The sequence below is a fragment of the Annulohypoxylon maeteangense genome (assembly GCF_022496945.1).
Source record: "Annulohypoxylon maeteangense strain CBS 123835 unplaced genomic scaffold GGS22scaffold_11, whole genome shotgun sequence".
NCBI classification, from domain to species: domain Eukaryota; kingdom Fungi; phylum Ascomycota; class Sordariomycetes; order Xylariales; family Hypoxylaceae; genus Annulohypoxylon; species Annulohypoxylon maeteangense.
In genome coordinates this window covers 981,742-1,007,263 of record NW_025953258.1, presented here as the reverse complement: position 1 = coordinate 1,007,263, position 25,522 = coordinate 981,742, and the positions used below count along the sequence as shown (strand labels likewise).

Here is a 25,522-nt window from a genome sequence, read left to right as displayed (position 1 = left end):
CACCAACATCAGCATTCCCCTAGGACTATACCCATTCCTAATAGAATCCTTCTCTATCTTACACCCAACAGATAGGCTAACATATAGCGTCATGGGATATATGCAATTTTTAGCAACGTCAATGACTCGAGCTTGACGAGGCTGAAGAGACGGGGTCAATATAGTTGATATGTAATGAAGGGAATCCGTACACGAATTTCTATAAGAACATAGACTACTATCACGAACATCCATCTTCTAGTATGTACCGCGCTGTTATATATATATATATATATATATATATTAATTAATACTTAAGTTGCCGTGGCCATAGAGTCGTTAGGTAAAATTAAATCATTCTTTGTTCCGACGTACGATAACTTCTGAATCGGATTATCATAATGGCACTAAGTGCCACATGGTTTTTCGCAAGCGTCCTTCTGGCAGTGGTGACCAGAGCGCTTCCTGATGGACCAAAAATCACGCCGCCTCCCGTAAATCCGAACATTCTCGCGATCGATCCGACTTCATCTGGCCAAATTGGCATCAATCCAGTTACATCGGATCTTGGAGACCCATACTCATATGTTCTGACCAAACTTGGCTCTAGCAATCCTGTAGTGACATGGGATGGATCAGTATACCATGTAAGTAATTTCACGACGAGACGGATCGGGAGTACTGACAGTCACCGGTTAGTACATCGAAGGGCATACAAATTACCTGACAGTCGAGACAAAGACCACTACGGTGAACAATGTCCCAACTACCACGACATCGACAGTTAAGGTCTCCGTGGAGACTGCCGTAGCCGGTGGTGATACGGGTCAGGAAGCTGGTGCACTTGGCATCACATTCTCCAAGGACATCGCAGACAATTTAAGGAAGACTGCCGAAGCGGCCATTCAGAAGTGCGGCGTAACCAGGAAGCGATCAGACGGTAAGCCTCCAGCCTTAACCTACGCATTTCCAATCTAATATCGTTTCAACAGTGGCATCTTGCCTTATTGAGGCAGCATCGTCTGCCAGTGGGAAGGGTGGCCCCCTCGAGGGTGTAGCATCAGATGATTTCTGGGAATCCATCACGGCCGAGGTTGCGGAAAATGCATCCAGTGTTCTCAAGAATGCGATTGCTGTTATACAGAGCCAGGCACAAAAGAAGAAGACATTAATTCTCGTGGCCGTCTTCCTGACTGCTACAGTCCTTGAGGGGCCTAAGGATAGCAACGATAATCCCTTAGCGGCAATCAACATACCCGCCACTGGAGTTGGCTCGATGACAAATGAAGATACCGACGACACCTGTCCTCCGGAAAAACGCAAGAGGACGAAGAGTAAGTTCCTGGAACACGAGAGGATTCATAACGATGATCTAACATGAGGTTTTTAGATTCCCCGCCATGCGATGATTTTGATTGCAAGGGGCCTCATGACATCCAACATTGCATAGAAGGCGAAAACAAAGACTGTCCTTGTCTCCTTCGAGCTAGGGGTGGACCAAAGCAGGTGCCTGATCAAAGCTGGTGGGACGAGCAACAGGACGCTATTGCGTCTGTTATCGCAAGCCCCGAGATCCTTACCGCCACCGCGGATTGCTTCGTCAATAGTGACGGCAATGCCTTCGATGGCAAGCCTGCAGCCTCACCCGCCTCGTGGTGCGTGTGCAACAGCTCTGGTACAAGCCGTCTTTATCCCACCAACGACTCGCCCTCTTCGCCGTGCTCCTACATGGCCTTGCCAACCACTACCGTCTCGGTGTCGTTGACGGCGCCTCATGGTGGTACAGTGACTTCTTGTCGCATCGAGAGCTACACGGCAGCCACTCTTACAACTACTCTCAAGCCGTACTGCACCTGCAACGACAACTCCATGTATCCTATTGGTACGTGGTCGGATAACGGCTCCCAGACGACTGGATGTACCGCGACGCGGGCCACCGCTCCACCACCCACTTCATCTGCCCCTCCTCCGCCGCCGCCGCCACCACCTCCGCCCCCAGTCAATGAACCGCCCCCAGGCATAAACTGCAGGAACAGTGACGACTGTAGCTATTATATCTGCTCGGACGGATCGAAACCTGGATGTGGTGCTGGGGCCGGCGATCCGTTTTCGCATTTCTGTGTATGCTAGACTCGATCGAGTGTCAGGGGAGAGGGATGTAAGAAAATGGCGAGTTAAAGAATAGGTATTATCATGGGGCGTTAAGTTAGTGGATATCCCTTAGGGAGCCAGATAGGCCACTCTAACTACACCTAATACAGTGCATTAGATGAATCACAATAGAGTCATTGTGGGCCATGGACACTCCACCCCGAGTCCATATCCGCAACAGAAAAACAATACATTATTTAAAGATATTAATGTTTCTAAAATCGCATCATATTCTACAGCTTAACTACTCTGTATTATTGAAAAGTACCTAGGTAGGAAGTGATGCATATGAAATCACTAGGTACCTAGAGTTACCTAACGACCGCTCTAATGTTGATGGGGCCTGTAGCATGGGGGTGAAAATTAAATCCTACCGCCTACGAAGGTTCGTCCATACGCTACGGGTGCTAATGGCTCGAAGCCGTGTAAATCAGAGTGTTCTATTACTGTATTGCGACCTTTTTAGTCGCCAAGCCCCCTAAGCAGGCTTAAGTGACGGCAACCGCCCACCAGAATTTAGTGGATGGATCACTGCCAGGTCTCGGTTTTAGCCTGGATCAAATACAGTATGAATAAATTGCATATCTAGTACCTAATCACGCACCGAACAAGGATGGTCAAAATTTTGGACCCGAAGTTTCGTACATTGGGAGTCATTCCTGTTGAATTGCAGGGCCTAAGCCCTGTATTCAGTAAGCTACTGCACAGCCTAAAAACAGATTATTAGCTGTTTTCAGTACCTATTACTGAAAACCTTTCAACAATAGCGATCAGCCGCAGCTACAAATAGCTGATTAATCCCCTACTAGATTGATTTAGTGGAGTGAGCAATCTAATATGCACTCTTTTACCCCCTAACATACGCTATAATACAGTGGCCTAGGTTATCCATATTAGGTAGCTACCTACCTATTACTGTTACGGGGACCCCTCTTAGCATTTAGCTTCCCTGTATTGCAGCTCACGATAGCGCTGTAACTAGCGTATATGATACCTAGTTACAGTGGTTAGCTTCAATAATTCCGTACGCCGTGCTGTATCCTTGAAGTCATTTTCACGCTTACCTCCCTACTAGGTACCTACACATTTCCTCGTCAGTCCTAAATCATACCCAGGAATGTCGGCGATGATTCTACGATGTACGCAATGACTGCCAGGTACACGATGAACCCAATTCATATCCGCCTATTACCAGAAGCTACCAATCATCAATTCCCTCCGTTTTTATTACTCTTTCAATATCCATCCTACACCCTTGCATTGAACAAGATTGTATAGATCAAGTGTGTCAATGTTTTCGAAGAATGAATCCGGGAGTATGTTGGTAGTAAGTACATCATGTTTTAGACTGATATCAACATTCAATTCATCGAGTTGCCACCGCAATGTCGGAAAGAATACCGTGTGCGTAGAATATGATTGCGACTATTAGTAACTACTTAGGATATGAAACCAGTTGCGCTTGTATAACATAAGGGCAGTTGAGCTGCCGCCTGCACCGCTTCCACCACCTGCACCGCGTTCGCTGGCACAACTCCCACGCAGTCTTCCACCTCCAGAGCCTCCTTCACCCCTCAAGGTTATAATCATAAAATCCGGTCAGGAATAGGCAGCGTGGACTTCTATGGTTGTCATGACCTGTCATTTCAGTTTATAATTTGTATTTTCTTTTCCCTTTTTCGTACCGGGCATGGTTTCCGGCTTTTGTGGAACCCGGCGACTAAACGGAGCCGTTGAACATCCGCATAATCAATAGAAACTGTCTTCGACAGTTCAAAACAATGATTTTAATAAACCAGACTCAGAATAAACCTCATTGCATATTTCAGTAAAAGCTAAACCTAATAGGAAATTGGAAATATTTTCATTCTATTACTTTTACCCAACTTGTTGAGATACCTAGAAAGTTAACCGAGATTACTATATTGGGATTAGCCACTTACGTAAGTCCGCGTAAACGAGGAATACGATGCGGGATCTATGATGAGCCAATCGGAAGCTGCATATACGAAAATGGCATAGTGGCTATGTTATTATGGGACCAGCTGCCTCATCTTTAAAGATTGAATGTCGCAACTTGACAACCTTTAACCGTTCACAATGTCTTCTCGCAGATGGATTGATCAAACAAAACTTAGACATGTCCTATGCATGTTATCATGTAGATCAATCGACATGCACGTTCGCTTCAATATTGCGCCGTCTTACTCTACTTCATCCTGGATTTATTTCATGATATGATCCCCTACCTTACCATCACCTTACCATCATAACCAAGCCACATCATATCACATCGAGATTCGAATCCTAGTTAATCATTGACCAGGAGCACAACAACAATTTCTAAGGTTTCCATCTCTTTATGTATTTTAAATACTAGTTGGGTTATTCTAATAAGATTAAGTTCCCGCACTATCGTCCATCCATCCTAGTGCTTCTGAGCCTTCACATGCGGCAGCAGGAAAAGGCTGTGAACTTCATCATCGGCTCCTTTTTATACCTACTCATTTCTATTCTCGCTATTCTTGCTCATGAATATGCCTTCCCAAGGCAATCTGGGACGGGAGAGGGGTAGTAATTCACAGGAAGGCGTAGGATCCTTCTCTAATCTCCCAGCTATCTATCTTCCAACATCAGGTCCCGCTCCGGAGAGTCCCCCAGAGGAAAACTTCTCCGGAAAGCTCCTCCAAGAACTGACTATCATCCCCGATAGTCCCCATATCACACCAACCGGCGCCCAGTTGTCGCCACAAGACAGAGAAATTATGGCGTCTAGCATAATGACACCTATGTTCCTGACTCACATACTTCGCGCAGTTCTGGCCGATATTCTACCTGCATCGTGAATGCAATAAGCGCTTATTTCTCGATATAGGACCGGGTAAACTCCAGCGCACACCTGTTTACCAACGACTACTATGTAGACAAGATCACCTGGCACCTAGTGAATTGTACTGTCTACCACATTATAGCGCGCATACATTATATTTGTGTTATCATGAGACGTACCTACATATTTACGCTCACTTCTTAGGCGGCAATTTCTCCAGAACCACTTGATCTCCTGTGATCTCGAAATCCCACGCCGCACGGTCATCAATATCCAGCACCAGCGTGTACTTCCCAGGCCATAACGCCAAACCACCCTCCGCGTCACTCCGCGAAATCGCACCTAGCGTGACATCTAATGTCGACGTCCCAGTCTCGCCCGGTTTGATGTCGTGGATTCTATCAAACGCCACTAGGCTCTTAATCGGATACGGCGCAGGCCCGTACTCTCCCTTCAGGAATGCTAGCACGACGTAATCGGACGTGACGTTTCCTGTGTTCACCACTGATACAGGAATCGAAGTGAATGGCGCTAGGTCGGGATAGTTGCCTGAGGCAACAGGTCCAGTCTTCGTGAATGAAATATTCGATGTGAGGTCTGCGGTTGAGAATGCAGTAGGGAGATCCGCGGGCAATGATACATTGAAGCCAGTATAGTGCAGACCGTGGCCAAATGGAAACACAGGCTCCTTGGTGTACCATTTATACGTTCGGCTACATGAACTTTTAATAAACTTCCTCGAGAGTATCGGAGAAGAATTAAAATTGGGGAGATTCACTTACCCGGGGGTCCCACTACCCGACTGTAAATTCATGTTCGTCATTGGGACTTGGTTGACATAATCGGCCGGGTACTGCGTCACAGGCAATCTACCGGCCGGCGCTTTTCCACCAGTCAAAATACTTACCACTGCCGCGCCGCCATCTTGTCCAGGATATCCTGCCCACAATAGCGAATCGACACCCGCGTCAGCGACGATCTCCGAGCTATCGATCATAGTTCCCATCTGCACCACCGCAAAAGGCTTCGCGCCCTTCCCGGCCGCTATCTGTTTAATCAGGGGTATCTGCTGTCCGGGCCAAGTAATTTGCTCGCGGTCGCGGTCCTCCGCTTCAATACTCGTATCGATGCCCCCAACAAACACCACGGCATCCGCCGCCTTCGCCGCGCTCACAGCCGCAGCGAATCCCGAATTCGTCGATCCCGTAATAGCGCACCCTTGCACATTCGTCACATCGTACCCCGCAGCCTTGAACGCCGAAACCACCGTCGAAATGCTCTGCGCGATACCATAGTAGTTCCCCTGCATTTGCGTGGTAGCAGTGCCCAGAGGTCCGATAACGGCAACTTTCTTAATAGTCCCCGCGAGAGGCAGCGCGCTGCCGTTATTCTTCAACAGCACTATGCCCTCCTGTGCAGCGCGAAGGGCCAGTTCTTTAGCTTCGGGTTTCGCGACCGAGTCCCACCCTATCTGGCGGTACGGCTGCTGGGCCGGTGGATCGAACCAACCGAGTCGCACCATGGATGCGTAACGTCGGATCAACGAGCGGTCTAGCACCGTGTCGTTGAAGAGCTTGGAATTATATGCTGAGGGCAGGTTTTGAGGCCAAAACTGACCGCAATCGAGATCGGTTCCGGCGTTTAGACTTGCGGCTGCGGCGCCCGCGGCCGAGGATCCGTACCGGTGGTCCGTCCATACGTTTTGCAGCGCGTCACAATCGGCTGTCACCCACCGGTCTTCACTAGTGAATCCGTATAGCCCGCGTAGCACATCCTCGAGAAGCCAGGGGTCGGCGCATGTTGGGACGCCGTTGACGGCGTTGTAGCTGCACATTGCGGACTGAGCGTTAGCGTCGCGGATGCATGCGCGGAACGGCTGGAGGTAATAATCTTGAAGGTCCTGACTGCTGATCTTTGCATCGAATGCATATCTCCGGTTTCCCTTCCAGTTCTCCATATCGTAGCCCGCGTAATGCTTACACGTCGCCGCGAGCTTATAATACGGGTCTGCGCTCAACCCGCCCTGGAGACCAGGGATCAGCTGCATCACGTACTGGCTTAAGTGGTACGGGTCTTCCGACGGTACTTCCTGCCCCCGACCCCAGCGCGGGTCTCGGAAGGGGTTTATGTTCGGCGTCCAGAAGTTCAGACCGCACCGCCCGGCGTTACTGAAGGCTCGCGCTTCGGTACTGGTGGTTTCGGCAACGGATCGGATTAGCGGCATGTCGAAGGCGGCGCCCATGGTTATGGGCTGTGGGAAGGACGTCGCGTAGCTGAAGTTTCCCGAGTTCGCGAATTGGACGCCGCGGGAGCGGGCGACTCCGTGGAGGGCTTGGTGATATTGGTTAGTTTGGTTTTCCCTTACCCCTTTTTAAGTGGGGTTGGGGTTGGGGTTGGATTTGGTTACCCTCATTCCACCATTCGTATGATGGGACACCTAGGCGCGAGACGCCTGGCGAGTTATCCCATGAATTGGATATTTTTTCGCTGCTGCTGAATTGGGCTACTAGCTAAACCGTGGGGTCAATTAATGCGGGAAATTCGCATTGGATGAATGTTGATGGCCTTACCGCCGCTGCTCGAGACCATGGGTCAAGTGTCGTGTTGCATACTTGATTTGAAGCAAGCTGTCCCATCGTGAGCCGATAGTACGTGTGCTAAAGGTGCTACGAGGTCCCTTTAAAATGTACTTACAGGTCCAGATTGGCAATTTGGAAAGTCCCTGGCGATCGCCCCCCTCGCGGCCAAAAGTGCGATGACGCTTAGAGTAGCCCCATAAACCATCTTTACTCGCGGATATGTTTGGTTTTCCGATATTATAATAACCCAATTGCATTGAAACCGCTTCCGTACTTACGTTTGTCTTATATATATGCCAGACTGAAGTCTAGAATACCTCGGGTAAGATGGACAATGGTCTGCACGGTCTTAGATGCGACCCCAATATGCAAATCATATTAATATTGCGGGGAGAAACTATTTCCGTCACAAGAGTACCGGGGCTAAAGCCTACGATCTATAAGTCAAGGCTACACTGTTTAGCCTGAAGAGCCTCTTTCTGCCTTGGTGCTCAGGTGGTTTTTGGTATGTAGTTGGAGTTACTACAGTTGACAGGGTCCTCAGAATAGGAGGTAGCTAGGTAAACAACTCATACTATGCCTACCAAAACTGGTGGTGACTTCCTAGAAAACTAGGTAGTTACCTATTACATACATCATATGTATCCCTAGTACCCGCATTATAAGCATTGAAAGTTGTGACTTCAAACAGCACTGAGGTATGGATATCATCATCAAACTAGATATGTGAAGTTGCTACCTACCTCTACAGTTGCAAGCGGATCAATCGACATTCGTGATAGATGATAAACTCTGTAGTCCCTTTAATTCAATCGCCACAATTTCTAGCCTCTCTTAGTTGACTGTTAGGAAATCCACAGATTCATCAGGGCAAAAGAACCATCTCCCCAAATCACACCCAACTCTGCAGGTAGGCTCTCCGCCAAACTAGATACCATTCCACAAACATTGACCGTAGTTTTATGTCTCAATTCACAGGTACTCACCACGACTTTTAGACTACCCAGCGCCAATCCTATTATTCCAACTCACCGACCAGTTCTTAAAAAGTTCTTCACCATGGGCGACAGAACCGTCTCTCCAGAAGTAATCTCCAAGATCGTCGCCAAGGAGAAGAAGCTCACGGGTGAGAGCCGACCTGTGGCTGATGGTCCCACGGCTCAAGCACAAAAGCACGCCGACGAGCCCATCACAGGCCAAGTCATCTCTGACATCACTCAGGGCGAGAAGCACGTCACTAGCCGCGATGTGCCCGTCCACGGTGGTCCCGCAGCTCTTGCTCAGAGCATCGTAACATCCGTAGGTCTCCGCATATAGTCCCATAACTCCCCATACCATCATCACGAACCTCTATGCAGTAGTTCTCACGGTCAAATAGTCAACTGGCTTCTCTAACCTCCCCACCATAGAAAACCAACCCCGTATCCTCGCACACGGGACGTCTAGACCCGAACCTCATCTCCGCGATCTCATCCGCGGAGGCGGTGATCACAGGCAAATCGGAGCCCGTGAAAGGTGGTCCCACAGCACAGGCACAGCGCCATGCCGGCGAACCCATCAACGCCCAGGCCCTGCACGACATCACCGAAGGCGAGAAGCTGATTACCGGCGGCGCTCGTGTCAAGGGAGGACCAACAGCAACAGCTCAGAGTGAGCTCAGCAAAAGTCAGGACCAGAACCGATCTTAAGGTTATGATGGTACGAAGGATGAGTGGATGTATGTATGTTAATTCATCTGCGACGATTAGTTAATCGGATAGATGAGGTGGTGGCTTGTGCGAAAGAGGAATAGAGGATTAGACGGTAGTTGGGGGTGGGCTGTGTAAGTGAAACTGGGAACGGCTCATGATAGAAGGTCAAAAACCCAAGGTAATGATGCGCCTGTATGATTAGCTTCCAAAGTCGTTCTTTAAACTTGGTATGAAATAGAATTTACCTACCTACTCTCTGAATTAATGTAGTATTACCCTTCGAATGAGCCGTCAGTTAACTTACCTAGTACTTAGGTGTCAATAAAAGAATCAGCGTGATTTACACACGACGAAACCCGAAATCAATGTCAACACATAACTCATCATCCCAGTAAATTCACAAGTTTTACCATAAATTCGATTTTTAATACAAGGACTTTACGATACAAGGCTCTGGATATCTCATAATATACGCCTTATCAAACCCAGCCACCCTCAAGATGAAGCCAAAAGACGCCTAAGTAGAAGTATCAAGGTTAAGCAGCACAGCGCTAGAATATATATCCGGGTGTCCCATCGTGTCATTAGTAGCGGTGCTGTTCTTTAAATAGCAGAATCCGGCGTTGACTTTTTTCAGCGTTACGCCCATGCAAAAACCGCCGCCGACACCGGTGTTATTCGCTAGGTTCGCGGCGTACGCTGCGTTGTACTGGGGATTGGTGTTAGTACTAGTTTATTCGTTCGTCGGATGTGATGGAAACTCACCTCTGCGCAGGCCATAATGCAGTTCTCTAGCGTCGGCATGTATATCTTAAGAATATCATGTGCCTGTGTTGTCGCAGACGAGACGTAGTTCGTGTAGCACTGCTGTTTGAATTGCTGCCCCTCCTTCCCTGGCAATAACGGGATCGCATTCCCATCTACGGCATATGGTGTATACGTCTGGCCGTTGATTAACGGGCACCCGCCATCTGAGGGTAAAGGACCCGTCGATGTTACCGTCGTTGTTGCCGCGGGTTGTGAAGATGTAGGTGTTGAGCCACCTGATGATGAAGATGAGGGTGATGTCCCATTTGTTGCAGTATCGCTGTTTATATATTTAGTAAATGAAAATATGGCATCAAGATACAATAAGCATCATGCGGTAAGACGAACCTCGAGGCATTGTTAGTGAGCTTCTGCGATTCCTGCGCCTTTAAACCACCCCCTATGCCGCCTCCAAGGGCCGCTGCGAGAATAATAAACACAATCACGACCAGCGTCCAAAACAGCGGAACGGTAAGCCCCAGCACCCGTCGCTTCTCCTTCTTCTCTTTATGACTTTCTACATCCGACGACGGCGACCGTGGTAGTGGCGGTAATGGTGGTAACGGTGCTGACGTTGCTGCCGACCCAGGCACATCGGTCCACCCTCTCGAACTCGGAGACCACTTCTCTTCTTCCGCTTCCGGACTATTCCCAATCACATGGTTCGGAGCGCGCGCCGGTAAGGGGTACACCGGCGTGGCGTGAGGGACGACCTCGAGGCCATCGTGAAATCCCGCCGGGTACTTGGGCGCAATGTTCTCGCTGTAGTTCACCCGGTACCGGAAACTCGAATCGTCTTCCATCGAGGCTCTTCAGCTAGGAAGATGCTGTCCTAGTCATAGGTGTTGTGATTCTACGCAGTAGTTATAATATTGCACACGCACGTCGTCTCATCCATGATCCCACGTGGGAACAAGTAGTAGAATGGGGGGAGATCAGAAAGAAGAAAATCTAGAGCCGGGCCTGTGGGCATGTCGAGGGGGGGAGAGGAGCAATGCACATCATATATGGGGGAAGAGGAAATCCCGCAGTGCACGCATATCCCACTTCCAGCTCCGTATGCCCTGGCGGTCGCCACTCATCTCGTTATGTTTCTGATAGGTGACACTGCGACTCCTAATCGAAACGAAATTCCGAATGTGGCCAAGTACGTGTGCTAAAATAACTCCCTTGGTCAAGAACAGTGGCGGTACGACGACGAAGTTCAGGCCGAGACCTGCAGGGGAGACGCTGGTGTGAGGCACAGCCCAAGCTTGAAGCCGGTCGGATCTATCGAATACCCTATGTAACGGGACCTGCCAGGCACATCCATGCGACGGTGAGAACGTGGTTCATGGCTGATCGATCGGGCTGGCTGACTTACGGGTTACATTCCATCGTCCAATTTAGCCAGGGCAGGGCGGAGCTGGTGGTGTCTCACAAAGAAATCTTGGTCCGGCGTAGAGATCTCCGTCGATCTAACCAAATTCGCACGGGAATGGTTCCGCTCGTCTGTACGTAGCTCTCGTTGATGTAACACCACGTGCGGATAGGCGATCTTAACGAGCCAATGGCGCGGTAGAAATCCATCACGAATCCTTCGAGATAGTTTCTTTTTGGGGGATTCCATTCCCTCCTTCAAACCATTTCAAGATTGGCTCTTTCGGATAGGCAACGAGAATTATGAAACCTGCACCTCACGCATATCTCGTCTATGAGAAGATAAGAGTGTTAATACAGCTTTACGGCGTATCTATCCAGCAGATAAACAACGTCACACCAGACTATTCCTCGATCGAGTCTAAATGAGACGTCGATGCTCGATAGAGACAAGTAGAAAATGATATCAAAAGGATCGCATGCCCTCAAGTTGCTACTAGATTGTCTCGCCTAATTCCCAGCTACTTCACAACCTTGGACCTTAGAGCTTGGAAGTTGAAGGTGGAGGAATCGTCTAACCGTCTAGCTATTTTGAAGAGGGGCGGGTCCTCGATATCACTAACCTTGGTGGCGCTCAGCACGGGCCATCATATCCATTTGTTTCGAACGTCTAAATAGTGGACTGGAACAGAATGTTCCGAGTGAAGGATCTCAGCTATTCAAGCCGGTCAACTCGTCTAAGAATCCTCTTTGTCAGGAATCTGTCAGTTAGGCTATCTGTCTAATACCTGCTGTTCATCGAACGCAAGACATCGTCAAAGATGCTCCCATCTACCTAATTTCATTTATTCATTTCCCAGCCGACCTCAAAACTGACGAGTTTCAGGATCCGCTCCGCCGCATTTGGCAGGTGTGTTTACACCATGTGCACGAATTTAGCGATGTAGCATTCACATTAGGTGCTGTCTTCACTCATTACCACATGCGTTCGCCACCATGAATCCTTCGAGATCATAGCGCTTGGAGCTACACACGAAGGATTTGAAGAGCAATGCTTTCTCTCCAGGCCATGTCGAGTTTAAGTTTAGTGTCTTCACCAGCTCTCAAGCTAGCTATTTGGCGCTTCTCAAAACACGCCATCGATGTTAACCGCGGGCAGTGCTAGTTTGAATCCGGCAGATGCGCGGGACCTTCTATCTCTTTGGCTATTAACAAATGTAGCTACAGATCACCAGTATAACACGTTATTACCTATTCTTTATTATGGGGAGAATTTCTTAATTATCGATATACTATGTAAGTAGCATCAAGAATCAAGAAATACAATTGGTCAATCGGATGTAACACGATCTATCCAACTTTCTATGTCGTGTATCCCACTTACAAGGGTATTACTATGACCCATCTGCCAGCTCAGGGGATAGATCCACCTTGGCGCCGGTACAACCGAGGATGTCTACCTCTTGCATAAGGAGAGAGATCAGTTTGGGCATACGAAGATAGCAGGAGAAGGCCTAGCCAATCCACCCCGTTCACGAAGAAGTTGACTCAAGACAGTAACGATTTCTTCAGGGGGGAGTTCCACATGTTCCCCGGCGAACACCTTGCTCATGAACACATGGCGAACAAGGCGCTTGGAGATAGACTCCACATCCCGCGCATTCGCCCACGCCTTCGTCTTACTGAGACTCTCAAACAGGCTGATGATCTTATCTTGTACCCCCTGCTTCTCCAGGCTAACGATCTTGATCTTTTTGCCATCCAGCTTCTTCTGCAGGAGACGGAGACAGTCCGTTGGTCTCATGTTCGGGAACACCATCTCCGTGAACCTGCCGCGCATTCCCTCGTTCATAGCCATGAGCTTGTCCATATCGCCTTCGTAGCCGGCGAGAACAATGACTAGTTTATGCGCGAACTTCTCTTTTGTCATACAGTCTACTAGCTCACCGACTGCTTCCTGTTTGAACCCGCCTGAGTTGATTGTCTGGCCCATGCGATACGCTTCGTCGATGAACAGGACTTTACCTAGAGCTTTCTCGAGCAGGTTCTGCACTTTTGGTCCTGTGTGCCCGACTGCGGTTCCGACGAGGTCAGTCACCGAACAATCCACCACTTCGGTAGTGCAGAGGAACCCCATGCTGTAGTAGATATGGCCTAAAGCCCGCGCGGTCGTGGTCTTCCCCGTGCCTGGGGGTCCTTTAAAGACGAAGCTAAATGGGACTTCTTCGCGTGGGTCGAGGCCGTATTGGATCATGTTCGCTGTCATTGTCTGGTATCCCTCGAAGACTGAGATTATCTCTTGAAAGCCGACAAGGTCTTTGAAGAGGGAGCGGTAATCCTTCTGGGTTCGAAGTCCGCGATCGTACTCAGGCTCGAAGTCGTATGGCTCCAAAACTATTTTGCTTTGTTCATTCTCCGAACTCCAAAGTTCTGGTGCAATTGTCGGTGTACGTTTGTTGTATGTGGCTAGTGCCCGGCTGATGAGATTGCGTACCGCGCCTCCATTCCCAAAGTTAGGGAGTTCCCGTTCTCTTTGAAGGACTTCCATGGCAACGGATTTCGCGTCGTCGGTGGCTGCGATCCCATCTTGGACAAGCATGATGTCGAGAATTTCACCTAAGGCTTTAGCATCGTAGTTTTCAAACACGAACGCATCTTCCAGAGGGAACCGTCTTTGGAAACCTGGATTAGTTTTGCGGTAAAACTCTTTCATCCGATCCGGATATCCCGTTAGGATTATACATCGGTTGCTCTCAGGTTCGTTGTCGACATGAGCCACGATCGTATCGACGATACCTTTCCGGTAAATGTCTGATCCGTCGCTGTTATACTCGGTGCTAAGGTAAAACATATGTGCTTCATCAATAATAAGAACCTTGTCCTCCGTTTCTCTTAGGATCTTTCGGGTCGTTGCCTCTGAATCCCCAATGCACTTCCCAATAAAGTCTGAGGGCTTCTTCATTACTACCGTACTATTTTCGATAAATCCGAGCCCTGCAATGACCTGACCAAAGAGCGATGCGACAGTTGTTTTCCCAGTCCCCGGTGGTCCAAGGAAAACATAGTTGTGGGAGGTTCTCAGGGGCTTCTCCCCGGCTCTTTCGCGGCCATAGTTGATGTTTCGCATGGAAACCAGCCCTTTTATAGCGTCCTTGATCTTCTCCATGCCAGTCATCCTCTCGAGTTTCTTCCATGCATCGCTTTCCCTGTATATATCTGTCGGAGGGGACCCGAAAAAGTCCGATTCCGTTAGTTCATACGCTCGATCAGTAATGTGCACAACCATGTTGGTCTTCACTTGAATCGCTTTCTCCAAACGCTTAGCCTGGCGGCACAGGATTTTCCGAATCTCATCTTGCAGTGTATGAACATTCTGATACTTCTCCTGGCCTCTTCTATATCCCAGCTTTCTGACATACACGCGAAGGAACTGTGCGCCGTAGCCCCCTTTGACCTTGAGAGAATATCTCCTCAATAAACGCACCAAAATTTTGAGTAGATCGCGTTCGTTGTAGTCTTTGAGGTCAAGTCGATGAGAAATATGATTACACGGACTTGGCTTGTCGAATATGCTCTTGAGAGGATCACTTCCGTTGACATCGATAATGTAAGCCTTGTCCTCCTCACTACGTGCTTTGGACGTGTTAGAGTCGCCGCGGCAGTCGATGCCTGGGTTGGGTATAGTGCCAGGGTTGTGCCAGGGTTGGGAAGGGGGGGGACGGCCGAAATAATTATCGCGTCCGTAGGGGTTGGGGGGGCAAAATTGACCGGGGGGAGGGGGGGGAGGGCGAGGGGGGAAAGGGCCCGTGCCGTAGCGGGGGTTGATAGCGAGAGGATAGCCAGAACCGTAACCAGGACTAGAATTTCCGTAATCAGATTCATGCTCTGGGTGAATAGGCAAGTTACGATTAAACCTTGGATTCTAGAGTTGTGAGTTAGCAAAATAACTAGATGTGCGGAATAGAATCGCCGTGGATACTAACGGAGAGCCCGCGAAACCCGTTTTCATCCCCTAATTTTACCGCTACTAGCTCCCGCTCTTTAATACCGAGATACAGGAGATAGTCCATATAAATGCCTGCAATTCTCGTTTTTCCCGTTCCATAACTCCCTGTGATTATCAAGTCCAGTTCCAAGCTTCTGATCGGAGGCATTTTTTCGAGGGCTTGGGCTGCCTTGACTCGGTCTCTAACGGATAAGAAATGCCTTTTCACTTCTTCCAACCCAACCATTTTCATGAGCTTTACAAGTGGCGAGGGGCGCCTCTTATTTTCTGGCTCAAATTCAAAGATGCAAGGATCCAGGTGAGAAAACGGGAATATATACTGGTAGTATATAAAGTGTGAATAGTCTAAGTGGAAGAATGGAAACACAAGAGCATCTTCTGTGGGAAAAGATCCTGGCTCATCCTCTAGGCCTTTAGTCGTGCTTGATTCTGATAGGTTATTCGCTACGGTATATTTCTTCTCCCAGGCCTGAGAGAGAGACTTCAAGCCATTAACTTCGTCGATCATAGTTGTCAGACTATTGGGGCGACTGGGATTGGGATAGCTAGGCACAGATCGAGATCGGCGGGGGAATCTAGGGTGAATCGAGCGACATCCTATTTGTTGGATGGTGTCGGGATTTGTCGAGTTAACAGTTCTCTTACAATCGCCTTGTTCATGTTGCGCCCCATCGCTCTCATGCTTTTGTCCGAGAAGTTCGGTTTTAGTAGTGGGCTATAGAAAGTTAGAGGGCTTCAGAGAAAGAATGCCTAGGGTTTATACGAACATATTTCGACGGAGATGAGATAGATGACGAATGTGAACTAGAGTCATCTTCACCGTTATCAACATCAGATTTTAATAAGGGGGCCATGATGAACACACAATGTCTACTGGCCTTAAGAGTTGGTTTGGATGAGTAAACTTTGTCTCTTTTTCGACATATATGGAGTTGAACCCATATATAGGATAAAGGTGAGCAATCTTACGACAAGTGATCAGGCATGATTTAGGCTGGAGGCCGGTCTCTGATCATTCTTTCTTCTCCTGAGGCTGAGAGCAAGTATACTTGATAAGTTATCGCAGCCAGTCAAAGGCTCGAGTGTATAGTGCTTAGGCAGCATGAAGCAGAAACCGAAAGCGATGAAACGATGCTGGGTATGCATATTGTCTAGCCATTGTTACTGTGGTCTAACTAATCATCAGGCATCCAATCGGTAGTTCTGACAAAGAGCTCTCTGTGAGGGAAGCTTAAATTTGAGCCTCCCTGAGATATGACGAAGGCATATTCAGAAACTTAGTTGTTGTCTTAGGCTTCGTTCACAGTTATTCCTAGTGTGCTCGACGAACGTATTGAGGCGGGCGGCTGCATATTTGCCACCACACAGCCGGATATCCGGAGTAGAAGGAAGGCTCTCAAGGAATCTTCAACGCAATCTTAAAAAGAAAGAGGGAAAAAAAAGTAATCCTCAGCCCTGACTGTTTAGATCTAATTGGAATATTCAAGACAAGGATCGGCGAGCCTGCAGGAATATCGGCTCAGCTGTATAGATATCGTAATCCGGCTTCTATTACGATTCGAGGAAATCGAACGGATTCCTACCAATCACATCAGTACCTAGCCATTGCCTACCTATATAGTAAACAATCCCCCAACACAAGCTGCTGACGTACATTCTTTAAGGCTGTAAGAACTATAATACTACTTACAACAGAGCATTTGAACTAGCTTCGCAGTCAATAATTTTCCACCGCAACTTTGACATTGTTTCAAGAGAGCTGAGGTTGGTGAGCAAAGATCAGACACCTTCTAAAATGTGAGTGCAGAACAAACATCCATGTGCTGATCAATACTCGTTTGTCAATATTGCTTACCCCTGTTAGATTAAAGGGTAAGAATTATGAGGTTCATTCGGAGATAACGTCAGCGGGTACCACTCATAATTCCGTCTCGTGGATAACACGAGAAATTTCACCTGCAGATGGCATTTCTCGCCGGTCTTCCTTCCCATCTACGTTATTAAAAAGGAAAAAAAAGTCAGATACCTCCTACGTACTGGGTACCTGGTACCACACTAGCCGCATAAGACGAGATGGCATAATGAATTATCTCTTCGTCATCGCCATAGAATTTCTACCGCATTTCGATAATCGAGATCATGTTAAATCTAGAGCGCCTCGCTACCCACTCACCCGGAGGTCCGTATCCATATATGATGGCTGCAGTGGCCTTGTCATCCCCCAAAAACGCCGTGGCAGAAGTTCTCGTATATTCAAGATTGGGTATCGTGATCCTCTGTGCTCCATGTAGAAATATTATCGAAATCATTTAAGATAAATCAACAGCTATGGTATCTATAATAGCCATTCAAAGAGTGAAGCTACTCACTTATGTTGAGAATAAACTAGAGTTACATCCTGGATTTTCCTCAACTTGTTCATATTCTACTTCAGTGTTAGTTTACTGGAATCGTCAGGGTGTCCATGCCTCTGGCTACCTGCGTTGCACCCGTTCTCCGGTACCCAGCGATCGACCGTTCGTTAACACGACCGAGTTGGCCCAATCCCAAGGTTTTCTTCAATCAATTTTCATTACAATTACATGCCTACCCAGCAAAAAGCTTTGGGTAGACATTTCTTCTCATTAAACTAAACGATAGTGAATTAACCTAATAGCGCCTTCAAATCCCTTCCCCCTTTCTCGATGCCATAACCTCCTATCCATAACCCACTCCATACAACAAACCACAGCAACTCAAACATCGCACTTAGTCCAAGTTCAACCGTCACCAACACTCCGTAACGAAAAACTCACATAAATACATTCCCCTCCTCATCACTAGTCATGCGCTTACGCCTGCTACTCAAGAACAAATCTACCATCTTCCTACTCCCCATAGTCTGAGGCCCGACCCCTAAATCCGTCTCCTCAGCATCAACACTAAAATTCCTAGCCTCAACATCTTTCGGGCTGACATTCTCCGCCCCCCTCGTCGTCGCTAGCATAAACCTACGTCTCGAACCCGTTGACCCACCCATCTTGTCTGCCGCAGCTTTAGGTCCCGGGCTCGGCGTCGGCGTAACGTATTTCTTCGCGTTAGAGCCCTGTTGTCGCCTTACCAATTTATGTGTAGAATTGCCCGCGAGCGTATTAGTGGACGCCTTGTGTGCGAGGCTTTTCCGACGGATAGAGTCAAATGGCCCCTTTACGGTCGGCTCAGACGCAGGGTTTGCGTCCCGGATTGAAGGCGATTGCATGCTGCCTAGTGAGGGCGTGGCGCACAGCGAGTTCCTAATCTGCGTCACTGTGAAGCGCGAGGGGTCCTCATTTTCTTTATAGTTGCTATCGTGTAGGATTGGAGATGTGCTCTTTTTCTTCTGCAAAGCGGGTCTTGTGGCCTGGGTCTGGGTTTGAGTCGGTGGGGTAGTGTGCAGGATAGGAATTGCGTTTTGTTCAATGGTTGAGAGCGCGGTATCTGGTTCTGGACGCGTAGGCTTGTACACTTCTATGTTCGAGGGAAAGTGGAAGGACGAGTGCGGCTGATCGTCGTCCTCGTCCTCGTCGCCATTGATTTGTGCCTTTTCTCGGACATGCCCTAAGGATCGGGTTGTCGCAATCGTTCTCGGGACTGTATACTGGAGGGCTCCGGCGTTGACGCGGTCAGGCGTGCCTTCGAGTTTGGAGACGTTGGCAGAGAGCCAGGATTTCCATTCCACAGAGCTTGTGGATGAAGTAACCCTATGTTTGGTTATGGAAGGTGGTGTTGGGCGGTAGACGGGGGGACTAAGGAATATCGTGGCATCCCCATGGTTATTGTTTGGAGGATTAGGGAATTTGTCGACCGCGCTTGATGGATTAATCGAAGATCCCCCTAAGTCTTCCGTAGAAGAATACACACTTTCGGCATACTGCATTTTCACGTCCATCTCGGAATCACATGTGCTTGGGCACCGGATTTGAAGACCGGTTAGGGAACGCATCCAAGGGTTGTATTCGGGGGACCTAAGTTGTGTGTTTTGGGACTCCGTTCTGATTGAATCTTGAAGAGCACGTCTATATGGGCTTTTTGTGCGGAAAAGATGACACGTAGGACTAGCGAAGAATGCCGAACTTCGAGTCGACAGGGTTCTTGCCGGTGGTGTAGGTTCTTCGATACGTGGTATAGAAGTTTTCCAAGAATCTATATCCATAGCCTTACTGGATTCATCTCCTATCGGCATCGATTTTGAGGATGGGATTCCCGGTTTTGTTGGACTTTTTTCGGCATGAGAGGGAGATTTACTTGGTTCTGGCTTAACTTTTCTACTACTCGCAACGGGTTTTCTCTTAATCGTTCTCGTTGACGATGTGTTAGATAGACCATCGGAAACGACATGGCGGATAGTTGATGGTGAATTGGGTCCTCGACCTTCATAGTGTTGGGAGCTACCTCTTAGGGGTACGACTGTCGCAGAGATAAAATCATCAACACTCTTTTTCTTCTTCAGTTCGTGTTCCTTTGAATGTTTGTTCGTATCATTTAGCCTCTTCATGAGTGCTGAATATATCCTTTGGCTGTTAACCGTTGCTGGCTGTGTTGGTATGGGCGGCGGTAAGGAGCGGGGACTGGTATTTATATTCGCGAAATGGGCAACACCGGGATATCTTGCCGACGATGAAGAGACATGCATGCCATTCTCTTTTATGACAGATAGGCGCTGCCGTTCCCATTCCCCCTTACGACTACTCAGAGTGTTGATGGTGTTGGTGTCTGAATTCGACCAGCTTGTTACTCTAGATCGTTCATCAGAGGCTCGTCTTTCACTTCTGAGGCTCTCAACGCTGCCCTGCCGTGAACGAAGTTGCTGATATGAAGGAACTGCATGTAGGGATGGTACTCCGGATGGGACACGAGAAATGGCAGCGTCATCGCTCCTGGAGTCGAATTGGAACTCGTTAATTCTCATATAATCGTCATCCGTAATGTGTGATTTCGACGCCTCAATTTGCTGAGGAGGGAACGCCTCCTTATCAGTATCCCCCTTAACCAAACTGAACAAACTTTTCAATTTATGTTTGAAATTATTCGACACTTTCCGAGCTCGGTTTCTCAAACTGCCGTCTTTCGGTATTTTCCCATTGATTAGTATGGTGTCATTGCTGATATCTCTCATGCTCTTTCTAAGGAATTTGTCCGTGTTACCAGACTTCGAACGAAGAAAAGACGATGGCTGATATCTCGTAGGCTTATCCTTATTGCCAGAATATCCAGCACTCTCGTCAATGATTGGTGAGATAGGGACGCTACCACGACGCTTAAAGGACAACATTGGTTGATCACGACGTCCTCTCAAGAATGACATAGACTTCGGAGCTTTGAGTCTTACTGAGCGCATGCTGCCCTCTCCACCCATGTTCACCGAGCTCACTGATGAAGGAGGTAATTGGCTTACTGCCGCTGAAGTAGGAGTCCGGACCTGGTTTCTAGAGGTCACGCTTGCCTCCGAGCATGTAAACATTGACCTAGATTTTCGAATCTTGCGATATGATGAAGGGGCTGATGCGAAGTCATCTTCCGGTGTGTAATACTCTTGGCCCGTGAAGAGAGCATTGATGTAGTCGCCTGCTGTGCCTTTAGCGGCAGAAGCCATTCCCGCAGCGGAGGCACTAGCCATTGGTCGAGGCTCGATAATATCCATGCCAACTCTTGCTTTCATGATATTCGTGTTGGAATCGAGCGTCATATTATCGGTGGCTATACAACCTTCCATACTTCGTGGAGCCCTGTCCCGCACGAAGCGAACACTTTGTTGGCGTCTAATGACAGAGCCAGTACGGCCCCTTTCAGGAGTACCGTCGTAGCTATCAATGTCGGTCGAATCGTTGTTTCGTGGTGGTGGCCACAATGTTGCCTCGACAGACGAACGCTCCTTAGCCCTTGTAAATGCCTGCATAGCTGCGGCCTGAGCATGATGTTCAGCCATCTCAGGGCGAATATGTTCTAGATGGACGCTTCTAGTAGAAGTCGACTTTCTACGGTCGAGGCAGTTGAACTTTGTATTATTTCGATGATACATAATGCTTGGAATTGAATTGGATAATATGAATATGATGGGAATAAAAAGAGAACCAAACGACAGCCGATGAAGTCTACCTAGTGCAGGGAGAAATCAAAAGACTGGAGGATCCAATGTCTAAGATGGGACACCTTAGAAGCTCATGTCAAATATAATCTAACCAAAAGCCACCGTTTTCAGCGTAGGAGATCCTCTTTGGAAATGATAGGGCTGAATCACGATGAATGTATGTGATAAGATGGAATATGTGAAGATGAAGGTCAACGTATGTTACATGACGGAGTTAATCCAAGATGTCCTCACACAACCGAGATGGGGAGTGGGAGAGGACATGTAAGGTTTAATGCTAGAAGTCGCGATAAAATATGACTTCTGTGTATGGAATATAGTCAAAAAAACGGAAACACCATCTGTTGAGCATGGCATATATGTAAAAGCATCGTACTTTCTACCTTTCAGCTACATTCGATTAAAGTGAAGGGAAAGTGGCCTGTTCGAAATCATAATTGAACCTACCGACCTTTAGTTATCCAGCATTGGAAGTAGCAACTTGACAAATATCAAATATCAACTACAAACGCAATATGCGCACCGGGTACGCGCATATAAATATTACCAAACGCAGCGCGAGGTACACTGCCAGGTCAAAAGTTTGAGTCCGTTTTGTTAAGCCTGAAGTCACATATACGTTACGCCAAGCCACTATTCCTAATATTGATTAGTATTTCAGTAGCCTCATCATCCCGGTCAATCTCTTCTAAAACCTTTATATCTTAAATAACTTCACGAATACTAAGTCGAATCTTTTACAATTAAATTTATTGATATATTTAAGCTATATACGTTTAAATAAACCAAGTTGCACTACTTAAAAGTGTTTCGAAGGGCGAGAGTTTAGTAGTTTACTGCAACCCTTTTCGATTAGTGTTACAAAAGGGCAGCTTTTCGTTCAACATGCTATATCTCAGGCCGTAATGCTTCAAAATGGATGCAACTAAATTTATATTATTGAAGCAATCAATCGCTACATATTAATACCACTTACAGCCGAAACGAGAATATATTCGGTAAGTTATTTAAGTATGAAGTTAAGAAAGAGCTGATGACAGGCATTATGTGGTAGAAGCTCTAAACTGTCTCGATTTAGCATAGTGGCTTGGCACCGTTTAGCGCGACTTCAGGCTTAACAAAACGGACTCAGACTTTTGACCCGGCAGTGTAGGCCGAACTATGAAATTACCTAGTACTGGGCACTGGGTACTACATACGACAGTCACACGCTCGAAAGACGCACTCAGCAACATCATGTCGCCAGCGTAAATCACAAAGAATTACAGTAAATAAGTTAAGGTATTAAGCACTGATGGCAATGAAAAGATTGCAATACGACCCATAACTATCTGAGAGGCCTAATAAAACGTTACCATGCTACCGAAAGACCATTGCATCGTGTACAAGTATAGATAGGCCAAGTGGCCGATTGCCCAATAAACACCGCTTCATGACCTATGCTCAATTGGAGACTTGCCGGACGTCCAACATCCAGGTCTAATAAATACTACATGCCAGACAGGATTACCGATCTATGCCATCTTACATACGGAGCTCCTCGAAAAACTGCTTAAGCTCTTCATCAACGATCTCGTGGATCTTGCTGGAGAGCTTCTCAGCCTTGCCAGAGAGGGAAGAGACACCCTTAACAACAGTGCCGGAGACAACGTTGAAGTCGTGCTCGATGGCCTTCTCAAGCTCCTCAATGGAGAGAGAACCTTCAGCAGGGGTCTCGGCGACGTAGCCACCCTCCGAAACGATTTGGCTGTAGTTGGAGAAACCACCACCATTCCAGGCGAGCAGGTTGGGGGTGTCGCTAGGAATGTCAGAAAGAGCACCCTTAGTGGCGATGGTAACCATGTTGGTCTTCAGCTTCTCGGGTGTAATCTGAGCTAGGCCGTATTCGGAGTCAGAGGCAGGTTGCAGGGACAGGAAGTAGGCGGTAAGACCGGCAATATGAGGCGAGGCCATGGAGGTACCAGAGATCGTGTTAATAGCAGTCTTGCTGCCGATCCAGGTCGACTGGATGCTCAAACCGGGGCCGAAGATGTCAACACACTTGCCCCAGTTGGAGAAGTAGGCACGGCTATCATCAAGAGCACTAGCACCAACAGTGATAGCCTTATCAGCGGCAGCGGGAGAGTACTTGCAGGCATCAGCGTTGTCGTTACCGGCAGCAACGGCAAAGTGAAGACCAGCGGAAACAGCAGCATTGACGGCCTGGTCCAAAGAGGGAGACTTGCCACCACCCAAAGACATGTTGGCAGCGGAACCCTTGAAGCCCTTGCGCGACCCCTTCTTGGCCTTTGCGACCTCCTCCAAGTGTGACTCAGCAGCCCACTCAACACCCTTCATAACATCGGACATGGAGCCAGATCCGTTCGATCGGAGGACCTTGACGGCCTTGACATGGGCTTTCTTGGCAACACCATACTTCTTACCAGCGATGGTACCGGAGCAGTGAGTACCGTGACCGTTGCCGTCGACATCCTCATCACCAGTAGGAATGGTCTTGCCCCACGATGCACGTCCCTCGAAATCAACATGCTCAATGTTGGTGCCAGTGTCGATGACATAGACATCAACACCCTCACCACCTTCAGCAGCGTACAGGTACTTGTTGTATGTGCCAAAAGAGAGTTGTTTACGGTGAGAGATTCGGGCCAAACCCCAAGGGGCATTCTTCTCTAGATCCGGCTCGTCATCATCCACAAGAGCGTGGACGACTGAGTCTTTCTCGATGAACTCGACCTGTGATTGATGACATTAGCGAATATTCATTAAATGATGACTTAAGAGTTAGATAGGCACAATGCATTGTCCTAAAAATAAAGGAGACGTGCAAAAATATTGATGGGATGAGGCGCTTACATCAGGATGTCTTCGGACTTCTTCAATGGTGTTGTCATCAAAGTGACCAGCGTAACCGAGGAATTCGGTACCGATCTTGAGAGTGTGCTTCAGACCCTTGAAGCTGTCAACGACGTCGCCAATGAGAGGGATTTGTCCTCGCTTTCGAAGCTCTAATCGCTCATCTTCACGGTCGCCGTGGATCTTCTGGACCCAAGAGTGATGATCCGCTGCCGATGATTCGGAAACGTGGCTCTTGAACTTGACGATGTATGAGTTGGGAACCTCTTCAGCAGTGGTAGAGGAGATGACGGGAGCAGCGCCGTGATGGATGGTCTCGTAACTGAACGATGGCGCTGCGGCGGCAGCAGTTGCCAGGGAGAGAAGAGCGATGAAGCCCCTCATATTGATGGAGAGTGATGGGTGTTAGATGGTAACCACCCGATAACAGATACTACACTTGAGGTTCGCACGAGGGAAAGATAAGTCTACCTGCGACTCGAAAAGGGAATGGAGAAAACACCAGGCGAAAGGGAAAACCCGAGGAATCAAGCAAATGATGCCTCAGAGGTAATAGGCCACAAAGGTGATGATTACTTTGTGATTGATGATGGAAGATTGGATGATCTAGAGATGAGGAAGGAAAAGGAAGAAGAGAAGAAAGCTCGATGAGAGCGAAAGCGGGAAGAGATAAAGGGTGGCTGCTGCCACAGCAATGAGCAATGCACCGAGCTCATAGTGGAGTTTGTAGGTACAAGCTGACTGTACCAGATTCCATGTACATTGAGGTACTCTAGTTCAATGGTTGCCTTCCCCAGCGTGGAGCAAGCGCAGGTGACGCACACAGCCGCCGGGCCAACCAGATAAGGACGGAAATGCTAGGACCCACATGGACTAGCGTGACAGGCTGACCTCTCCACTAACCTAAATAAGTTAGGTAAACATTAATGTTGGTGGAAACCCCCCGAACTTTGTGTACCCTCGAGTACCTTAAAAGACGGCAATCAAGCAGTGGCGCTTTACTTTGCTTTATTGAGCATATTGTGTTTCACATGCATTGATTTAGTCTGTTCATGACGTGGGATGTTTCCTCTAATGGTGCCAAGGTGTTTTCGTACGTACTAATTACAACTTTGCTCATCAATCTAAGTTGTCTTACGAGAGGCATTAAAGTACTAGGTA

General features: G+C 48.0%; 7 protein-coding genes across 7 annotated transcripts; 2 read left to right on the top strand and 5 right to left on the bottom strand.

Moving 5' to 3' along the window:
* Positions 1-380: 380 nt before the first annotated feature.
* Positions 381-2,109, top strand: GGS22DRAFT_189925 (uncharacterized protein; the record flags this gene model as incomplete). Its single annotated transcript, XM_047964922.1, has 4 exons — positions 381-626; positions 679-919; positions 972-1,313; positions 1,370-2,109. 4 exons carry the CDS (start codon positions 381-383, stop codon positions 2,107-2,109), a joined length of 1,569 nt encoding a protein of 522 aa, XP_047817793.1.
* Positions 2,110-5,153: 3,044 nt separating this feature from the next.
* On the bottom strand, positions 5,154-7,744 carry GGS22DRAFT_189923 (glycoside hydrolase family 3 protein; the record flags this gene model as incomplete). The annotated part of the gene is made up of 5 exons (XM_047964921.1): positions 5,154-5,673; positions 5,743-7,291; positions 7,368-7,470; positions 7,531-7,587; positions 7,655-7,744. The coding sequence occupies 5 exons, from the start codon at positions 7,742-7,744 to the stop codon at positions 5,154-5,156; spliced, it is 2,319 nt and encodes a 772-aa protein (XP_047817792.1).
* An 854-nt stretch (positions 7,745-8,598) lies between these two features.
* On the top strand, positions 8,599-9,227 carry GGS22DRAFT_189922 (uncharacterized protein; the record flags this gene model as incomplete). The annotated part of the gene is made up of 2 exons (XM_047964920.1): positions 8,599-8,838; positions 8,949-9,227. The coding sequence occupies 2 exons, from the start codon at positions 8,599-8,601 to the stop codon at positions 9,225-9,227; spliced, it is 519 nt and encodes a 172-aa protein (XP_047817791.1).
* Positions 9,228-9,626: 399 nt separating this feature from the next.
* GGS22DRAFT_28108 (uncharacterized protein) lies at positions 9,627-11,445 on the bottom strand. The gene is made up of 3 exons (XM_047966690.1): positions 10,386-11,445; positions 9,996-10,317; positions 9,627-9,939 (listed from the first exon to the last, which is right to left on the bottom strand). Exons 1-3 carry the CDS (start codon positions 10,838-10,840, stop codon positions 9,748-9,750), a joined length of 969 nt encoding a protein of 322 aa, XP_047817790.1. The 5' UTR covers positions 10,841-11,445; the 3' UTR covers positions 9,627-9,747.
* A 1,077-nt stretch (positions 11,446-12,522) lies between these two features.
* GGS22DRAFT_180473 (P-loop containing nucleoside triphosphate hydrolase protein) lies at positions 12,523-16,256 on the bottom strand (the record flags this gene model as incomplete). Its single annotated transcript, XM_047963771.1, has 11 exons — positions 12,523-12,617; positions 12,924-13,982; positions 14,013-14,068; positions 14,102-14,328; positions 14,362-14,596; positions 14,627-14,781; positions 14,812-14,843; positions 14,877-14,912; positions 14,946-15,065; positions 15,445-16,117; positions 16,170-16,256. The coding sequence occupies 11 exons, from the start codon at positions 16,254-16,256 to the stop codon at positions 12,523-12,525; spliced, it is 2,775 nt and encodes a 924-aa protein (XP_047817789.1).
* A 1,855-nt stretch (positions 16,257-18,111) lies between these two features.
* Positions 18,112-21,449, bottom strand: GGS22DRAFT_195086 (uncharacterized protein). Its single transcript, XM_047965614.1, has one exon. It carries the CDS (start codon positions 21,437-21,439, stop codon positions 18,194-18,196), a length of 3,246 nt encoding a protein of 1,081 aa, XP_047817788.1. The 5' UTR covers positions 21,440-21,449; the 3' UTR covers positions 18,112-18,193.
* Positions 21,450-22,650: 1,201 nt separating this feature from the next.
* GGS22DRAFT_166489 (serine protease 2) lies at positions 22,651-25,041 on the bottom strand. Its single transcript, XM_047961860.1, has 2 exons — positions 24,362-25,041; positions 22,651-24,241 (listed from the first exon to the last, which is right to left on the bottom strand). The coding sequence occupies exons 1-2, from the start codon at positions 24,743-24,745 to the stop codon at positions 23,033-23,035; spliced, it is 1,593 nt and encodes a 530-aa protein (XP_047817787.1). The 5' UTR covers positions 24,746-25,041; the 3' UTR covers positions 22,651-23,032.
* Between the last annotated feature and the right edge of the window lie 481 nt (positions 25,042-25,522).

What these genes read in the sequence shown, in the direction of transcription:
- GGS22DRAFT_166489 (XM_047961860.1), bottom strand. Translation starts at nt 24,745, where the DNA reads ATGAGGGGCTTCATCGCTCTTCTCTCCCTGGCAACTGCTGCCGCCGCA. An exon ending in AAGTCCGAAGACATCCTGAT is followed by an intron (nt 24,242 to 24,361) that starts GTAAGCGCCTCA and finishes CATCAATCACAG; the next exon opens with GTCGAGTTCATCGAGAAAGA.
- GGS22DRAFT_28108 (XM_047966690.1), bottom strand. Translation starts at nt 10,840, where the DNA reads ATGGAAGACGATTCGAGTTTCCGGTACCGGGTGAACTACAGCGAGAAC. An exon ending in CTCACTAACAATGCCTCGAG is followed by an intron (nt 10,318 to 10,385) that starts GTTCGTCTTACC and finishes ATATATAAACAG; the next exon opens with CGATACTGCAACAAATGGGA. An exon ending in GCATTATGGCCTGCGCAGAG is followed by an intron (nt 9,940 to 9,995) that starts GTGAGTTTCCAT and finishes ACCAATCCCCAG; the next exon opens with TACAACGCAGCGTACGCCGC.
- GGS22DRAFT_195086 (XM_047965614.1), bottom strand. Translation starts at nt 21,439, where the DNA reads ATGTATCATCGAAATAATACAAAGTTCAACTGCCTCGACCGTAGAAAG.